Source organism: Centruroides sculpturatus, unplaced genomic scaffold (assembly GCF_000671375.1).
Source record: "Centruroides sculpturatus isolate CEXI.00-Female unplaced genomic scaffold, Cexi_2.0 scaffold1653, whole genome shotgun sequence".
Classification (NCBI taxonomy): domain Eukaryota; kingdom Metazoa; phylum Arthropoda; class Arachnida; order Scorpiones; family Buthidae; genus Centruroides; species Centruroides sculpturatus.
The window spans coordinates 40923-62118 of NW_019385894.1; the positions used below are offsets into that span (position 1 = coordinate 40923).

The 21196-nt window shown below is 30.1% G+C and overlaps 1 protein-coding gene across 1 annotated transcript in view; it reads right to left on the minus strand.

The window, feature by feature from the left end:
- Window positions 1–21196, minus strand: part of LOC111612447 — a 103273-nt gene that overhangs the window by 24520 nt on the left and 57557 nt on the right. Inside the window, exons 23-27 of the mRNA XM_023353662.1 lie at window positions 15309–15443; window positions 13349–13421; window positions 12243–12459; window positions 4899–4980; window positions 3026–3164 (exon numbers count right to left, since the gene is read on the minus strand). Coding sequence (XP_023209430.1) covers window positions 3026–3164; window positions 4899–4980; window positions 12243–12459; window positions 13349–13421; window positions 15309–15443 — 646 coding nt within the window. The remainder of the gene's footprint in view (window positions 1–3025; window positions 3165–4898; window positions 4981–12242; window positions 12460–13348; window positions 13422–15308; window positions 15444–21196) is intronic.

The following is a 21196-nucleotide window of genomic DNA, read 5'->3' on the forward strand; positions in this document are numbered from 1 at the left end:
TAATATGTGGTACATTCAAGTTATAACATCTCCGATTTTTTTTCTCACAAACTAATCACACAAAAACTGTAAAACTTGTGTCGCTTCTCGACATAATTTCCCTGCAGCCATACATATTTTTCACAACATCGACACCATAATTCTATGGCTGCTGTGAATGCTTCTTTAGGAGTCTAGTTTGACAACTGGAAAATCGCTGATGCAATAGCGGCACGGCTAGTGAATGTGCAACCACGGAGAGTGTCTTTCATCATTGGAAACAGCCAAAAGTTGCTAGGAGTCAGGTCAGGTGAGTAGGGAGCATGAGAAATCACTTCAAAGTTGTTGTCATGAAAAAACTGCAACATTGCATTTGCCTGATGTACTGGTCTTTTCAAGTCTTCATGCAGGATTGTGTGCACAGATCCCACAGAAATGCCAACTTTGGAGGTGCTGTGTTCCACACTCATTCAGCAATCTTCCAAAACAACTTTCTCCATTTGCTCGATCATGTTGTCAGACTGGCTGGTGAGAGGCCAAGATTGTCTTGGTTTGTTGTCACACAACATTCTGCCTTCTTTGAACTGTTGCACCCATGAATGCACATTAGACACATCCATGACACTATCACCACATGTCTCACTCAACTGGTGATGAATTTCAATCAGTGTCACACCACTCAAATGGAGAAAACAAATGATTACACGCTGTTCTTGTAATGAAAACATCACCATTTTAACCCTTAACTGGTTTCTTGGGGGCCTCGCGGCCCCACGCGTCATATTTTTACGATTTTCTAAAAATCTAAATATCGTGCGCAGCTGCCATTTTATGTAATCTCATTATGTCGCGACTCTTAGCGAGTGCCAAATGTTCGGCCCTGTAGCACTTACAAGGGTGGAGCTACGTATCTTCTGGGGGCCGCGCAGCCCCCACGATACCAGTTATGTTGGTTTTTTGTGGAAATGTGTTTTTATGTTTTTTTTTATTTTTACAATTATTTTGCAAAGATATCTCAACCTTGCATCAAAAATTCAAAATGACTACCAAAGAATCATTTGAACTACTAATAGATGATAATATTATACAAATTGCTAGATCAAGCCGAAATCTCCTGAAAAGAGTATGTTGTCATTTTGTGCTGGAATAAAAGATGGTAAATATGCTACTAAGTGCAACAGTTGTTTGAAATTTATTTGCAAAGTGCATAGTAGTACAAAAATACTGTGTGATAACTCTCAAGACTGAACTACGTAATTGCGTTAAAATGTTCCTGAGTCTTAAAAATAGAAGTGATTATATTACCTGTGGTTTTTTAACAAGTGATAGTTAGAGGCTATAAGAGATACTTTTTTATAAGATTAGTTTCTTAAGAATAAGAAAAAAAATATCTTTGGTAAAAACTTACAATAGGGTAGATTTTTGTTTTGTTAAAAAAAGCATACACCAAAAGTTGTAACAATTTTGTGATCTCTTGTAATAATTAAGTAAAGAAAATTATGTAAATAAATAAAAGTTGATTATACTAAAGAAGGGTTCCATTTAGCATTTATGCACTTTTGAACTGTCACATTGTTAAACTTGCTTTCTAAGGGCAAATTTTGCTTGGGGGCCGCGCAGCCCCCATGATACCAGTTACGTTTGAAAAATTTACGATACCAGTTAAGGGTTAAGTATCAAAAACAGTCCTCACTCACTGCTGCCGCTAGAGTTCTGTGTGCTGTACAGTGCTGCCATCTCTGTCACACATTCACAATGAGTGCATGCGTATTTTAAAACAAACCACATGTTTCTATCTGTTTCCAGTCCTGAGAAAAAAAAATTGGAGGTGTTATAACTTGAATGCACCTTGTACATTATTTTATAACTTGAATGCACCTTATATATTATCATCCTATTGGATAAATACAGTATATTGAGAAGTGCTATTTGGGAAATTGGTTTAGTTTTTAACTTTGGATTTAACTTTTAAATATGGGGACTTTTATTATTAGTACATAAAAATCTAAAATTTTACATTTTTCATTTAATTGCTGTTCATTATAATAAACTAATTTATTTTATCTGTTTGCAAAATGGTTAAATTTTATATAAGAAACAAATTTTGTTTTTTCTTATAAACTTGATAAATATCTATTTTTATTTCTTACATACTTTCTTGATCTATAATACTTAATAATATCAATAACTATTTCTTATAATAAATCAAGAAAAATAATATATCCAGAATGTACAAGTTAACAGAATATATAAAATATTAAAAATAATGTATTAATTACACCAGAAAAACTATAATGAATATTTTTAAAGCAAATTGCAGAAGAAGAATGAAATTATAATGGTTGTGGAGCTTATTTTTATATACTTGATACAATAATTATCAATTATAATTTCATTGCTTAAAAAATGTTTGGCTTTCTTTTAGATGACTTTTAGAAGATTACATAATAATACTTATATAGAACTAAGTCTTTGACATTATTTTTTAAACAATTTATCATTAACAAAGAAATAAGAATATATTAACTGTATCAACTTCAGCTTAAAAATAACTAGCTTTATTATGAAAATGCTATAGTTAATATCTTTTTAAATTACATGCTTCTTTGTAATAATTAAGGAAGGAATATGTTAAAAAATATTGTGAATATACTATATATATAGTGAATTTGAGTGCTAAATTGAGATTATGTTCAATGGAGGTTCAATGTATGAACATAAATTCAATTTAGCACTCATAATATTCAGAAAATTCATTTATGTTAATAAATTAATAAATCAAAAATTAAAAAACACAGACCATCTTGAAACATAAAAATTCTTTTGAAAGTCAACTTTGCTTTTAACTATTTTAATGTCAATTAAAAGCATAGCTATGTGAAAATACATATATAATGCATAAAGATATTATAATAAATTTAAGATGTTATTATTTTCAAAATATTTTTATTTAATTGATATTATAATTTTATTACTCTTTGAAATGTTATTTAATTTTTATTTTAGATATTTACATTAAAAAATTAAATAATAAATAAATACTTACAATGATTTATTTCTATCATCTATATTATCAAAATGCTCAGAGGTTTTATGTTTTGGAGTACTACCACTTTTATTTTTTATCATTGCAACATCTATATTCTGATTATTATGCAATTTATTTGATGAATCAAAAGTGTTTTCTGAAATTTAATAATAAAAGAATTATTATATTAACAACTGTTTTAGTATATTTTCAGTTATTAATATTAAAACTATATACTATAAGATTCAAACATCGTTATTCTAAATACTATTTATTCTTAATTATGTATAGATGTACTGTATACAGAAATTGAAAATTTTTTCTTGTACAGTAATACCCCGAACTTACGCGATAGGTGGAACCGAGCAATAACCGCGTAAGTCGGGGTATAATTTCGCAATTTGTGTAAAATCCAAGTCGGATATATGTAAGCTAATAAATGTTCTCATTAAATTTTATCTTGTCTTTTGATTCATTCACGTTTACAAGAAATCACCACATAGAGTCTCTCAAGTCTCCGTAGATATAACAAACACAGAAATAAATAACACAAAATAAATTGTAGCTGTGTTGATTCCATGTGACACGTCCGAACATGTAAGCTGAACAATAGTGTGGGGGGAGTGAGTAATCAAGAGTTGCGTGGCGCTCAAACAAAAGACAAATTGACGAGATTTGAAAATCATGTAACTCTGGGTTCGCATAAGTCAGGGTAGTGTAAGTCGAGGTATTACTGTACTAAATAGAGTTACTAAATTTTAACTTCTCATATCTCTAACTGAAACAAAATTTTGAGAATTAAGTAATTGACGAGACTATGTCTTGTCTCTAAAATCACGCTGCAGTCAACAGCTACACACCTTAGAGGTATGAAGGAGTACATGTCAGAAGTTGCAATTTGGCACAGAGTATTTGGTGCCCAAATCATACACACATAAAAATAAACCAGACTTGTAGGTAGTCAGGGGACCGAGAACTGGGTCAAAATAAAATACAAAATGCTGAGACTGTTTCTACAAACAGGCATGAGTGTGAGATTTATGCATGCATTGCTTGCACTCTCTGAGACAGTCTCATCCCAAGAATGGCTTTGCCATTTTACTTGTTTCTAATTTATGATGATATGATACTAATTCAAAAAATAAATTAAATTGTGGGTGTTTTAATTGTAATATTTTATATTTTTTTTTATAGAACTAGTTTTTGAGAAATATTGCTTTGAAAATGTGATGCACCAAACAAATGCATGCTTTTCTGGTACTTAGAGCCAGTCTTTATATATATTGTTATGAAAGTTTATCAATTGTATAATTTGATCAAAATGCTTTCTCTAGAGAAAATACAAAATATAAATAAGACTTACTCGAGGCTTTTGGATTTACATTGTCAAGATAAGTTAAAATCCAAAAAATGGATGATTATTCCATAAGCTTTTCAGCAAATCTTATTTATATTTTGCTTTTTGCATGTGGGATCAAAAAAATTTTGTAATTAAAATGTCTAGATATTAATTATAATTATTTTTTAAATTATAAGTATAACACCCATTGTGAAGCCTGATATGTATATAGAAACAACACCACCAAACGATCACATAAATAATCAGGCTATAACTTTGCTAATTTTAATAATTAATACTAAGTAATTTGCTACTAAAGGTACACATTAGGTGCCATCTCTTAACTAAATTAATAATTACTTAGTATTAATTATTAAAATTAGCAAAATTATAGTCCAATTATTTAGGCAATCATTTAGTGTTCTTTCTAATTTTTAATTTTTTTATTACTGTAATCAGTTTAAAATTTCATGTTATACAGTTAAATAAATACTACATTTCTGCTTTCTTTGTTTTTGTATAACTCACTAGAATAGGATTTTTCATTGTTACCTTGCCTTGGCACTGAAATATTATCCATGGTAATTCCAGGTAAAATAGCATTTGCAAGTTCTTCTTTCAACCATTCTGGAACCTAAACAAATTAAATATTAATAAACATTACAAAATCAAAATAAAGCATAAAAATTTAAATTATTATTATTCACTAAATAACATAACATTATACAGGATGACTGTAATTAAACTATGCCTATTGAATGCAGTGTGTAGAAGACATTGCATTCAATAGCAGACATGCAAAAGACATTCCTATAAAAAGAAAAAATTAATACTAAAACTCATTGCTAAGGCACTTTTGGCATTGCAAACAACAAATATTTTAATTGTACATTACACTCATGCTTATACAGAGACTTCAGTGCTGCAGATAGTACCTCACAATGTGATCCCCATTGAGGGTAATGAACAGTGTATTCTGAAGGTTATAGGCAATGTGTTCAATAATTAGCCACAATTGATTCTTTATGATTCTTCTCATATGTAGCGTGATACAGCCTTTCAAGGTTGCAAAATTTGTAACATATCCTCAATAAATCAACTTTTTAAGTGTCCATGTCCACATAACCAAAATCACACAGATTAAGATCCAAAGCACCAAAAGTGCCTAGTGATGAGTTTTGACACTAAATTTTTATGAAATGTCTTTCAGATGTACAGAAATGTCACCATACTAGATTTGGTTGCATTGGAATTGCTAAATAGCTCTCTACAAAACATTAAATGAAAGTTCTTTAATTATGTTTATTTGATATGTTAAACCAGGCCTCAGCAACCTGTGACCCACTTGAGTTCTGAAAATAAAATATAATACAGTAAAATGCCAAAACTGCTTCATTCAGGGATCCAAATAAAAACTAAAATGTACTCTTGTATTTGTATGTTATATACTGTTCTCCTTTTTTCAACTGTATGGGAGCTGAGAATACTGAGAAAAGCTCATTTTTTCTGTTACCATGTTGTGATTTCTTTAAACTAATATACATTCTCCAAAAATCTCTCTCTCATCAATACCTATCACATATGGACACATTTTCTGATTTTCTAGTGATTTATACATGAAATTGAAAAAAATAAACAATGATCAAGGCTTACATATTTTCAATTATACAAGAGTAATTTAGAGAAAATAAAGATAATATTAAACATTGGGTAAATAAAAAAAAAAAGATAAAGTTAAAATATTAAATGTTTACAATAAAAAGCAAGAAATTCAAAAGAAATGAGATAAGAAGATTAATGAAGTTTAGTCAGTAAATAATAATAAACTGATCAAACAACAAAGCAAACAGATTAGAGATAAATAAGGTTTATAAAATAAATTAAAGATATTTTATTTCTGCATTTTTTAATGTGAACCTTAGATTTGATGATCATCTTTCTTAAGTTTTCTTATCTTTGGTTCCAATTTAGACACTGAAAGGCCAAATATCTCTTGCTGCAAAATCCAGTTTATTTCTGGTTTTCATTAAGGAAACAACTGCTAAATTCACTTTCAGCCAAGTATGTGGAGAGAAAAACAATGAAGAATATTTCAACTGTTTTTCACAATTTAGATATGAAGCTGTATTAGATTTACTTAGGTTTCATCTGTAACATTACTACACATTTGCAACTGCCATTCTTTTTTCAAATGTAGAGCTATGCAAGCAGATAATGATCTGAAATGAGATTGAAAACATTTATACTAATAAAAAGTATTTAGTGCCCTGAACTAAGCAGTTTTGGTGTATGTTTTGTGAAATANGCAGCCAAAAAGGGTTGCTGGCCCGTGTTAAACATTAATACAAGTTATAAGATAGATAAGTATATTAAAATAAAATAAATTAGCAGGTGAATGGTACTGTATATTCACACCACTAATATACATATGATATAGTCTATAGTAAATTCCTTTTATATTTCAATTTGGATTTATTTTATTTCTGTTACAGTAAAATAATTCTAAGGATCTTCAGAAATCAGGATATGAGATTGTCCATAAATAATGTAAAGCTATTTTTATACTTTTCAACTCCCACTCTCTGTAACATTTCATGATGTGTTGCACATACATGCCACTCAAATTACATAATTCATATCTTAGATTTACTCCCTTAATGTACTAAGCAACAATACACAGCACAGGATTACATTATTTTATTAATTTAATTAATTATATACAAAGCAGTGACATAAACAATAAGGTTCACTATAAAACTTTTTGAAAACAAAAATGAATCATCTGTTATATAAGAGTTCAGATCCTAGTGTTGTAAAGTTTTTGTAAACACCTGTAACCCTTGTAATGTATTGTAACAATTAGGATATCTGCATACCCATCCATCCACATTGTTATTTCAACTTTCACTATCAAGTATAAAATATTTTTTAGTATTGTAATCTTTTAATAATGCACTAAAATGCAGCAGAATTTTTTAGTAATACACAAAAAATAGAGCATTCTAGAGTAACTGATTTACTGCACATTAAGTTTGATACTAGGACATTTATTTCTTCTTTAACATTGTGAAACATTTTATTTCTTAATGGTAAACTTACTTATTTAGATCTTTGCAGTATTCAATGCATAAATCCATAATTGGTTCTTGTTCATCTCCATTCTTACATTTAAGCCAAATTACTACCAGATTACATTGGGCTACTTTTCCATGATTATATTTAACTAATTTCTAAATAATCTAGTAGTTGTTTGGTCCTATGTATTGGGTTTCAAGATGTTTGTACATTCTTATACTTTCTCAATTGATCCCAATAATGAAAAAAGCTCTACATTCCAAAAATTATTGCTTTGTGTATGATGGTATATGAATAGTATAATTTATTATGACCTTTTAGAGCCTAATAAAACCATAAATTCTGATGTACACTGTCAGAAACTATATCGAATAAACAAATGTCTTAAGCAAAAGCACTCATATCTGGTCAACCAGAAAGAAACTATCTTTTATTACAATAACACCTGTCAATTTGATAAAACAATACAAAATAAAAACTTAAATTGGAAATTTTAGATAATCCACCCTATTCATCCCAACTTAGCACCTTCCAATTTTCATTTAATCAGATCATTACAAAAGAATTTAAATGGTAAAATATTTAAAAGTTTTGAGGAAGTGAAATATGCTATACAATCATTTTTTGAATCAAAATCAAAAAATCTTTATACCAATGAAAACAATAAACTTGTGAAATACTGGAAAAAAGTAATTGCAAATGATAAAAATTATGTTGTTGACTGAATAAATATGTTTTATTTTACTTTTTTTAAATTGTGTTCCTATAAAACAAATTTTCCATTCAACCCAATATTTAAAAATTTACATTGTAAATTATTATAAAAAAATTCAAACCACCACTGTTATATTAAACAAAAATACAGTGGGTAATTGGTTAACAAACAGTTCAGAATACAAACAAATTGGATAACAAACACTTTCATGAAAGATTTTTATGTTCGAACAATGAACACCTCACAGAACAAAGACAAGAAGAAGAGACGTAAAATAATGAATACCAATTGGTCTTCAGGCAACAATTCAAAACTTTTCAGAGCTTGGGAGATGTCGATATCGATGCTCAACCTGGTATATACTGATTGGACAGTATTCCTCTGAACTTTGAAACTCTCCCTTGTAATTCCAGCCTTTTATTTTTCTGACAGAAACAATTCTTTTATAGTATTTGTGAGACTGTCAGGCAGGCACTCATTAAGTTTTGTGTCAGTTTTTATTTTCGAAAGGTGAGAGTATAATAGCAAAGCTAGCGAGTGGGCAGAAGATGTCTGATGTTGCTGGGCAGTATGGCTTGAACAGGTCTACAGTAGGCTGCAGTTCAATCTTATCTAAGAAAGATACAGTATAATCAAGAAGACTCAAGCAGCTAAAGGAGTAACAAAAATTACATCTGAGAAATAAAAAACATTGAAGAGCTCATAATGGAACCTGAAACGGATCTGACGACAGAAGAACACAAAGAACTCTTGAATGAAGAATACCAAGAAACTCAGTGATATGTTTTCTTCTGAAAAAGAGGATTAATGCCAATATCTACTATTAAAGATCTTTTGAAGAAGTGGGAGGATGTCAGAACAACAGTCTTAGAATGGCATTCAAACCAGGTTGAGGTTAATAGGCTTGGGCATCTCTACAATTACAATGTTATTAATTACTTCTGAAAAATCCTGAAGAAGAGAGAAAAGCAATCGACATTAGAAGATTCTTTAACCAACAGAAAAAAACATGACTAATAAAAATGCAAGACTGTGTATATATGGCATATTATTTTTATTTTTATTATTTTTTATTATTGCATATAAATAAATGTAGTAAGAAAGTATATATTTTTTTATTTTTTGGGGTCTCCAGAATGAATTTGTGAAAATGTATAGCGCAGACAGGAAAACACAGACACGTTTTTCCAATGAAACAAGTTTAATTTCGCGCTAACATTAATATATTTACAAAATGAGTTCGGATTCCCGCTGTTACTTACAAACGTTCCAAAATCCCGAGCGACCGGATATACCAATATACTGGTAGTTACTTTTCCGATAACTATCTCTTGACAAAAGTAGTTGCGCGCGGAAACTTAAACTAACTTAAAACTAAAATAAACTAGGAGATAGAAAAGATAGAAAGGGGAAATAAGATGAATTAAAGGACAGAGGGTACCCGAATTTCCTGGTAGTTCTCTACAGTTCCTCGTCTCGGCTGTTCTTCCTTTTAGAACCGTTTCGGTCCGTTTCGGCGTTGTCTTATAATCGTCGACTAAATTCTTCTATCAATGCGCTTCTTACGGCCTCTTTCTGCAGCGCTCCTCCGACCTTTTGTTCCAGAGCCTTCTGCCACACGTCTCTCTCTCTCCGAGTCCGGCCTAAGAGTGCCTAAAAACCCTTTGTTTTCCTCGCTCGCAGACCCGTTTTCGTCTTTTGTCTAAGGCTACCCCCTGATGGGTCAGGGGTGAGGCGAATTCTTGGAAATCCGAGACAAAGGAACAAAGAAATCGGAAGGAAGGAAAGTTCTAGAGTTTAAATTAAACTAAAACTATACGGACTAATAATAATAATAATAATATTAATAAAAGAAAAACAGGCGTGTAGCCACAAATTAATCAAATTTCCATAAAAACCTATGATAAATCAATAATCAGTTAACGAACAATTCAGATAGCAAACAAAGTCTTGGAATGGATTATGTTCATTAACCGATCACCCACTGTATTTTGAATGACTCAACAAATGTTTTTAAATAACTGCATTTCAGGCTTCTTTAGATCACAAAAGACATGCAACTACAACTGAAGATATTTGAATTATATTCAAATTAAAAATATCTGCTAAGTGATTAAATTTTTTTCTTTGATAAACATTACTTATTTAATTTTCTCACATTCGGAAAGCAAACAGTTTTGATTATACTCATATAGAAAATCAAATATATTTAAATAAATCTCACATGTTTATAATTATAAACTGTGGATATAAAATAATTTATAAAATTTAAGAAATATACTTTTTATATTATGTTTAAAAATCTATGAGGGCAATTTAACTTCTGTCCAAAATATTAGTAATGGAAATGGAACTGTATGTCCAGATTTATGGTTCTCTAAGGTACTCTCATCCACACAATGACATTTTTGTCATTTTGGAAACAATGCTATGTTGGCAGAATAGTAGTAGTGTGGTGGGTGTCAGAATCACTAAATAATGAATTCTCTGAAGTCAGGAAAATGGCTCCAAGGCTTCCTTCAGAAGGCCAAACAGCTGATAATGATACAGTGATAGATCCAGACTGTAGGCCAGATGATCCAGAATTTTTTAACCAAGTTTGTTGACCACCTCCATCATACACAGAGTTGAGTTCTGACATTAGTCAAAATACTTCTATTTTGCAGGAATAGCATTGTTAAACACAGGAAAAAGTCAACATGTGGAGGAGATTACCTAGAGAAAGAAACAAACTGGGACATTGTGACACATATTTTCATTGCCACTACTGAAATTCCAGACAGAAGTTGAACAGCCCTCAAAATTAATTTTTATATGTAATTGCACTCAGTTTGAGATAAATTTATTAGATAAAAAATTTTTATGCAATAAATTACAGTAGGCCCTCGATTTTCGCACAATTTTAAAAATTCAACTTTTTAAATATTTGTCGATAATGAAAAAATTTCCTTCCATGCAGAATGCTCATACACTACAAAGTGCAGTACACTACGTTCTCTGCCACACATTAATTCCTACAATAGTGGACTTCTTGGAATCCCAATCATTACTGTGTTCTGAGCAAGAGGTCAAAACAGTTTCAATCTTGCATTAGGGCGTGCGTCAACGTGTTGTATGTTTTGCCAATTTATTTGTTTATGTTTAAATATTTCATCCTTATAAATTGATAAACATGAGTGAGAAATGGAGAAAATGCAGTGTTGATATAAACAAAAAGAAATTAAGGACTCATAAACTTCATATGATCGAGACAAAGATGGAAATAATTAAATGTTCTGAAAACGGTAAATCTTTTGTTTCAATCGGGCGTTCGTACAACGTAAACAGATCTACGATATTTGCAATTTTGAAAAATAAGAGTAAAATTAAGGAATAAATATTTTAAACACAGTTTTTGGTACATATTTTTTTTACATTCCTCTACTTTAGAACATTCAACATTCGCACACACTTTCAGGAACCAATTATGTGCAAAAGTCAAGGGCCACCTGTAATCACAAAGTATGAAATTTTATTAAATTGAAAACGGTTTAACTCCTTAAGCCCCGAGCAATTTTTGATATTAATGTAATTAAACATAAATACTTAAAACTGAAAAAAAACGAAAAAAATGAGTTAATTTTGAAGAAAAAGCTTCAAATTTTATTTTCCTTTGTCTCGCCTTTCTGTGAAATTTGACACATATGAGTCATTGTGTACACAGCTGGATGACCTTGAGAACAGCTGGAGTCAGATTTCCCGGGTCATTCTCATAGACGTCTCGGGAGGACAAGGGTTTAAAGTAGGGTGGACTAATAAATAGGCCTATATTTTTAAATATTTTTAAAAAATTAAAAATTTTATTGCGATTTCCGACCCCCCTAATTAATTAAATTTATATAAAATAAAATATATTAATTTAAAATATTTAAAAACTATTGGAGGTCGTTTTTGACATCAGAAAGCAGCTTTAAATAACTTTACCGAAGTCAAATCCATGCACTACAACTTTAGAACGATTAATTAATTAATTACTTTAATTAATGGGAATTTAATAAGAATTTATTATAAAATGTAGAAACTGTAAATACTTTAAAATAAACCATCATAAAAAAATAACAACTTACTGGTCCTATACTATCTTCCTCAGGCAAATTATGTTTATTTATTTTAAATGCATTTTTTGAAATATTTGAATTGCTTAAAACATTATTTCTGTTGGACTTCTTTTTAGGTATTGGCGCTGTGGTATTTACAGCTAAGTAAAGATGATTAGCATGGCAATAAATATTGGATAGTGTAACAGTTTCTCCCCGAGTAATTTGTGCAGAAGAAGCATAAAGACTAAAAAGGAAAAAACTGTTTTAATTTAAATAATAATTAAACTTAAAGTCATATTTTAAAATAAATAGTTTCATTAAAAATTCATGTTTATTATAAATTTAAATTAAAAAATAATATTTTATTTATAATTTTCATTTATATTTAAATAAATACTTTTATTACTTTCTAAAACATACAATTATTTATAAATAAAATAAATTATATTGAAAAATGCAGACATATTTAATTAATTTGAATAAATTAAATTTCAACAATATTGCAATCAAGAATTAGATAAAAATCTGATAATCCAAATTCTTAATAATATTTCAGCATTAATTTGAATTTTCAATATATAAAAAGATCATTAAAAAATATGAGTACTGTTTAAGACATTCTTCCTGTTTCTTATCATACATACATACATATATATAAGAAGAAACAGGAAAAATGTGTTTAAACAATAGCAGGAATTTAACTGATCTAACTTTTAATTGAAGAAACAGAATAATCTTCCTGATATGTTATTGTCAGTAAAAAGTATAGCATAAATCAGTTATGCACTTAACTTACTTAGCAGAGGAAACTTTACTCAAAAGTCTCAAAATAGGATATCAGGCTATTCAATTAGCAAAAAATTTTGGTTTAAAAAGAAAAAACTGATGATAAGACTAAGACTAAATTTAAATTAATGCAATAATGCACTAAATAATTTCTTGGTTAATTCTAAAAATATAGCATTACATACAATACTATCTGATATATTTTAAAACTGAAAATAAGTCAGTTTTTAAATCAAGAAATCTTAGAAGTCAACTTTTAATAAAATATTTAAGTTAATAAAGGAAAAAAGAGAGAGAAGATAGAATTTGATAAAAATAATTATATGTACTCAGTAAGAATAACTTACACCAAAATTTCCTGAGGCTGTAAAACGGCTTCTTTTTTCCCAGGGGTAAATTCTGCTTTAGGATAATCTGCATCTATTAAAAAATATGAAAATATATTTAATAATGTTTTCTTTCATGATGAAAATTAAAGGAAGCAGAGAAATAGCCACATTGAAATGTTTTCAGTAACTACAGATTTTTCCAAACTATTAATTTTAAAACTAATTTCAATAAATCATTACAAACATTGTAATGTTTGCAATGATAATGTTTGTTATTGTTATTTTCAAATGACATCATAAATTATTCTGTTGTACAGGTAAGTGCATAAATATATTTTTCTTTTCCTATTACATTTCTGAAACATCATTAATTCAATTACTTTTATTATTTCACTAAGTAAAATGAAAGAATTTCAAAAATTTATTGAATCTAATATTCTTTAATTTATAATTATATTATGATATGAAGAGAAATCAAAAATCAATGCCAATTGCATTTTTCTCAAAATGTTTTATTTCATAATTTCAAAATATATATATTTGAAAGTCTAGTTTATGTCCTTTTTTCTACATAGTTTCCATGATAAGCCAAACAGTTCTTCCATCATGGGATAAATTTTTGGAGACCACTCTCATAATATGTCTGGTTGCTTATGCAGCCACAGTCAAACTGTTATCTTCACAACATTGTCACTTTCAAAACAGTGATCTGCTAACTCTTTCTTGAGGAGGTCAAAATGATGATAATCACAAGTAAACAAATTCATACTATACGGCAGATTATGAAAAAGACCTGATCTGATGTCCTGGATGCTTGTTGCTTCATTTCTAACTTCTCTCACACCATCAATTCACATCTTGCCATGATATACAATTGCCCCTATACAAAGTACTCATTTCTCAATAAATTTTGCTCGCATTCTTGCCAGATGCTCACAAAAGTTGAATCACACTTCTGTGTTCCTCCAGTGTGGAAATTGACAGAACACCTGCCATTTTCAAACTTCTATATTTTTATCAAATCTCACAATACAACATTGCAGACTGCTGAGACAACATAGAAGGAACTGCCTCACATGTATATATTTGAAATTTTGGAACTAATTATTTTTCAAGAAAAAATACAGTTGGCAAAGACTTTTTGATTTCATTTCATTTAAGTACAATTTTTTTTTTCAAAGTAGAAAATCAATTAAAGTACAAGAAAAAATCAATATTAACAAAACTTAAAAGAAAAGTTAAATTTTCTTCAAATCATAAATACAAACAATCCAATAATTACTTCAAATACCAAATGAATAGCTGGATTCTTTTGTTGGGCTATTAAGGCAAAATAATTACTAAGTAATTTGGCAGGAGATGGCTATTAGGACACCATATCTTGTTAAAATTAATAATTATAAATAAATTAAGTAATTAAATTTAATTTTAGAACATTCTGAAAGAAAACAAAGGTCCATGAGGAACAAGTTGCCCTCAGTCAGCACCACAAGTGATCAATATGATTATACACTAGACCCCCTTATAACACTGTAGATAATTCCGTGTTATATGAATCCCATGTTATACAAGTCACTTAGATTTTACTGTGACTGGACTGTGAATGGCTCACGTATTTGTAAAATCTAAGTGACTCTTACAACATGGAATTCATATAGCACGGAATTATCTACAGTGTTATAGGGGGGGTCTACTGTATCTAAATTAGCCTGGAAGCAAATATCAGCTGGTGATCTGGTTAGCATAACTGGCAATGTGCCTGCACAGTAAGCAAGAGTTGTGGATTCAAATCTTGCTCCAGACAATCTTTTCTTCCAGGATATTCTAAAAATTAAATTAATTTATTCATTTATAATTATTTAATTTAACAAGAAATGGCAGCCTAACCACCTACCTCCTGCCAAATTACTTAGTAATTATTTAGTCAATAAAAGAATCTGGCTGTTCATTTGATTTTTTTTCAAATGTTTTAACTAACCAGAATGCCTTCTAGATGTTAACTGAGATGAAGATAATGAATCTGAGAGTCTAGATTCTGGTGTCCTAACTTGAATAATTGAAGAATCTGGGCCAATTCTTTCTAATTCTGTCATCAATGGAGAATTACTTTTACCTATAAAAGTTTTTGATTTTCACTAAATTCTTACTATATTTAAAATCATAAAGTAAAACTAAAAGTATCAATATATAATTTTAGATATCATTAAATTAAAATAAATACAAAACTTTTCAAACAGAAATATTTTTAAATTCAAGTTTTTTTATGTTCGAAACATTTTATTACAATTTTCAAAACAAAAATACTATTAATTTTTTTAGTCACTTTTATTTATTTCATGTAAGTACAAAGTACTGAAAGCAATGGTCAATACTGAATTACAAATAAACCAATGGTAATTAAAGAACATGTGATATGTCTGATAGCAACAACTATCATCCCGTTCTGCAAAATGAAACATTATCTCTTGCACCAGTTGTGTCATAACAATGTTGTATGACAAAATAGTGGGCAACATCATATTCTTTCAAGAGTATGCAGTGATTAAATTCTTTGTTAGGGAGGAAATTCGTACAGTTACTATTCACCGAGATTGAAGCATGTATACAGGGTGTATCAGTACAGCGGTTACAAACTTTCAGGAGAGATAGAGTACACCCAGATGATGGGAAATCACATAGCAATGGTGTACAAAACTCCCGTTAACAGTGCTGAGGAAGAACTTGACGCACGCATCATGGCAGCTGCTGGGGAAGTCCAGGACATGCCCAGTATTATCTTCAATGCGCCGGAGATATGAGGCCTGCATCATGGCCCAGGGTCATAATTTCAAACACCTTCTTTAATTTTTGCTGTACTAAGTGTGAACCGATTGGGGTAAGGTGATTTCGACAGCCGAGTGGTCAATACTGTCGTGTGAGCGCAGAATGACTCACTGAGACAGGTTTACCATATGAACCCGTTTAATAATATACATAAATTGTTCTTACAATAAGTCAATAAGTCAGGTGAAAGCCTATCCAATGATGGGTTACTATAACGGTTCCATTAAAAACAGAAAAGTTTGAATGTTCAATCGGTCCTTGGGTATTTTCGGCACACTGGACACAGAGAACGATAGCCCCAGGGCACGCACAGCATATGTAGAGATGTCCTCAGTGGACGAATCGAACCTTGATGATTCTGCACGGAACAGGTTGGCGAAACCAGTTCCTAGGGCGTCGAAAGAGCCTTCATTGTGTCTCTGTCGTGAACACCAAATCCCAGCAGGTGAGCACTATGCACCAAACCCAAGACCCCGTAAAATTCCCGAAAACACGGTTTTATCAATTTTTCCACCGCCATTGCCTATCCATTGGTCTCTCCTCATCCCATGGTGACAATTCGAAACCCCACCGAAAGGCACGGGAGAGGTCAACGTTGCGTCGGAACACGACTCCTCTCCAACTTCGTTTTCCTCAACTTTACTCTATCTATTGTTTAAAATCTTTTAACAAGACAAAAGGTTCATTGTTTAAATTCCATCTTTAAGTTTGCTCTTTCACACTACGAAACTTGACTCATTCAAAAAGTCATTAATTGCCTTCTTTCGGACCCCGTTTGGGTCCTCACATAAGAATAATAAACATGTTTTCTCATGCTGTTCATGTCCTTCCTTTCTTGTGTTTTGTGTCGCCACTAATGTGCCAGGAAAGCATTTCTGACCATGCATTGCTATGTGATTTTCCATCGTCTAGGTGTACTCTATCTCTCCTGAAAGTTTGTAACCAATCTACTGATATAACCTGTATGAAGAAGTTTGCATGAATGCTCACAGCAATAAATGATCGACAATGAATTAAACAAAGATAGAAAACAAGCATTACAAATCAGTCCCATAATGGTCACTTGCAGATTGCCTCTAATGAAATCAACAAAAACAGACTTAATATTCTTCTAAGAAAACATCAATAAATGACAGTTTGAGATTTTATAGCAAATTTTGGAATCCATCATTATACAGTACAAGAATGATAAAAAAGTGGGATTGTGGGATGTTGATGGGCGGTTAGAGTATTATTCCCCAGTCAGAGTGGATGAGTGGTATGGGTAAGTACATAGGAGTGTGGGCATTAAAACAAATCTTCTTTGACAGTTTAATCCATTTATTATAAACATTCAAAAGGAGCTTACAAAAGTTTTCCTAACTCAATTCAGAATTGCCTCTGTCCAGAGGTGTAAGATTGTTCTTCAATATGTCCCTCAGCGAAATGGATGCCCTGGGGCAGTGTTGATTAAGAATGTGGAGCTTATATGGAGTTAATTTGGAAAGCTGGAGAAAGTCCTAGGTGGTCTTGGTTGAGAAGACAAAGCAAAAACACAAGCACAAAATATAAGTTTAGTACTTGTGTCAACCTTAGGAGCAGCTATGAGAGAAATGCAGATGGGAGAGAATACAGGTGAACAATCGGTGGGGAATAAATAGTATCTTTGATTCCAATGTTTATATAGGATTTTAGTAGATTAAAAGAGTTCTGATTGAATTAGATCTTCCTTCTTCTCTTCCCTATTGGTCACATCCTCTATTTCCAGGTGAAAAAAACTCAGGTTAGGGTGCAAGAAAGGTCAATCATCCAAGTACAATTTAATATCTTATTTCAATATTTCTCAACAAATAATTCTCCGTCTGAGAATTGTTTATTGATCCTTGACCCTTTTTTTCATATTTTAAGCTACTGTATATTTTTTAGAAATGTTTAAGCTACTGTGGTTTGATAATATGACAATCAAGAATTTTAACAATTCTGTTACAACATTCTCCCATCTATTAATCTAAAATTTTATTTATCTAAAGTTTATTCTATTTTCTTGTTTTGTCATATTTATAACTGCCTCTGTCAGGGTTCACTTTCCCAAGTGAACACCTGTAAATTCTCATTGCGGAACTTGTCTCGCACTCATGACTTTCATCACTTTATTTTAACTTTTTTAGACATGTTTACAATATACCTTTTTTTCTATTGGCAATTTTTCCTGGTCACAAAGCTGTTTATTCTATACATTTTTTCATTAATAATTTCTGTTACTTTCATATTCTTTCAATTTTTATGTATGTTTTTTGAGATTTCGGACCTGATCTGAAACCTCACAGGATATCACAGTTTGTTTTTGTTTGATCCCTTGACAACTATCAGATAATGGAAACTTGACTTCTATATATTACAGATCTGCACCTTCAGATTATCATTAGTTCTGTTTCATAAAAGAGAAGATGCAAGATCAGCATTACAAAAACTACAAAGCAGTCATGAGATCTACCTTTGTTGTAATCAAATCATCAAACAGATTTGTAACATATTCATTAAGAATATTTGAAAATTTTCAAATATTCTTAATGAATATTCATCATATTAATCATATTAATATATCGATCAAAACAAAGATTTTATAAAAAAAATAAATAAAAGTACAGTACATAGATTACATTTACATGTAGTATTTTCTTTTCAGTATCATTACTTAGAAACAAAAATAATGTTGTCAAAACTTTTTGTACAAACCTTGTATATTATTTTATTTGAAATATTACTTGTTATTATATGTTTCATATAATATTTGAAATATTATTTTAAACATATAATAACATGTAATATTAGAAAATAATTGACACACAGAATAATTAACAACTCAATTTTAATTTAACTAAAATAGTTTAGTTAATTTTATTTGTCAATTCTTTTTGCAAAAAATTAAAAATTGGTTGGCCATATTAAAATATTAAAAAAATAATATCATATACAGTGGTACCTCAGGATACGAAATTAATCTGTTCTGAAACTGAGATTGTATCATAAAAATGTCGTGAAGTGACATTTTTATGATACAATATGATTCTCCATACGATTACATGTAAAACCAAATAATCCATTCAAACACAAAAAACACACTCAAATTAAAGCTAAGTAGTACATTGAAAAAAAAAACTTTAGTAAGGAAAACACTGAAAAAATGCATTTTGTAGTTGTAAATGTATAAATAACCATAATAGAATAATAATTGATAAAAAAAATGTAGTTTTATTTGCACTTTACCTTTGAGGATAGACAATGGTGGAGGTGTAAACTGGTGGCGGAGGAGAGGGAGAAGGGAAATGATACTAAAACTTAACTTACATAACATAATGTAACAATAACTTAAAAATAACTTAACACTAATTTTTTAACTTTTCTGTTTTATATATTTTTTTAAATTTTTTATTCACTGCTTTTTGCTTTCTTTCCTTCACTTCCACCAGCACTTTCACTGGATAGAGGTTGCTTGGTAAAATATCTATCCAAAGAGTATGGCTTTGCCTACTTTTTAAAATGTTTCTAAAATGACTTAGGCAAATGTCATTACTCTTTGCAGCAATACAGCCAGTATGAACCTTTTTGGGATGTTTCTCTTCAATACAATCAGTAACTCTCTAATAATACCTCAAGATTTCCTTTATCGAGCAAGATCCTTCCACAACAAAGCAAACATGCAGACTGAGACCAATGAACAGAAGTGAATAAAAAATGGCGCTGCGAACTAATGTAACGTCGTATGGTGAGTTTTTGTTCGTACCGTGCATCAAAAATATGTTTGAATTTCATGTCGTATCCTGAAAATTTTGTATGCTGGAGCATTCGTAACCTGAGGTACTACTGTATGTATATATATAGTTGTCTCCAAAACAATTTTCACTTATGGATACAACTTTTATATGAAGTGTGCCTTCACAAAAAATATAAAATGAATAAAAACATCCTCTAGCAATGATTCCTATGCCATATTTCACAACAATAATTAATAAAAATAACTATAAAATAAATAATTAAAATTAAAAATTTTAATCAACTATTTAATTTTTTAATTTAAAAAAATCTAATCTAAAAATTTTTAATTTTAATCAACTATTGTTGTTAATTATGGCATAGACATTGTCATCAAATAATTCTTTTTGTGTTATTGCTTCTAAAAATGCATTAGATTAGTCATTAAATATTTTAATTTTAGTTTTATGAATCCATGTAGATGGATGTTGCACACATTAAAATTTTTTCTAGTATATTTTAGCATTTATTATTACAGTAGAGCGTCGATTATCCGAATCAATTGGGGACTGGGGTTGTTCGGAAGATCGATGTTTCGGATAACCGATTATGTACAAAAAATATATTAATTTATCCCATCTTGACATTTTTCTCTGTTGTGTGTCGCTTCGCGTTGAATTTTCGTCGATGTTAAGCCTAACGAAGACTATTGTATCGTTAAAAATTATTTTTTTATTTTGTACAAACAAAATAAATATATTGAAAAATATAAAAACAATAAAAAATTATACTTCAGAAGTTAATTTAGTATCAAAAACGTAAAATATTTGAATAGCCCAAGACATAGCCAAAGATTGCAGCGCCACAGCACTGGCAGAAATTTAAATTTGCCGACTGGAATTCTTTCGGATGATTGACTTTCGGATAATTGATGCTCCACTGTATATAATTTATTCGTGTTACTTGATAAATAAAAAAATCCAGGAATTTTTTCACTAATCAGAATAAATTTTCAGGAATCCACTAGTGATTTATATAGTTCACACTATACATATACATTTCTAATAATTATATGCTGTACGCTATCAGTGTGAAATTGAATCAGTCTGGAAAATTTTTTAAAATCACCAACTATTTTGCCAGTTTTTAATTTTTTTTGCCACTTCAAGTTATTTATCACCTCCAGTTTTACTTACTAATTAATGCAGGTGCTGGTAGCCTTATCAGTTTCGAGTCTGGAAAGCAAAAGTAACACATTAAACTGTCACTTAGAAATAGGGATCATTTTAAAATAATTTTTTAATGAATACT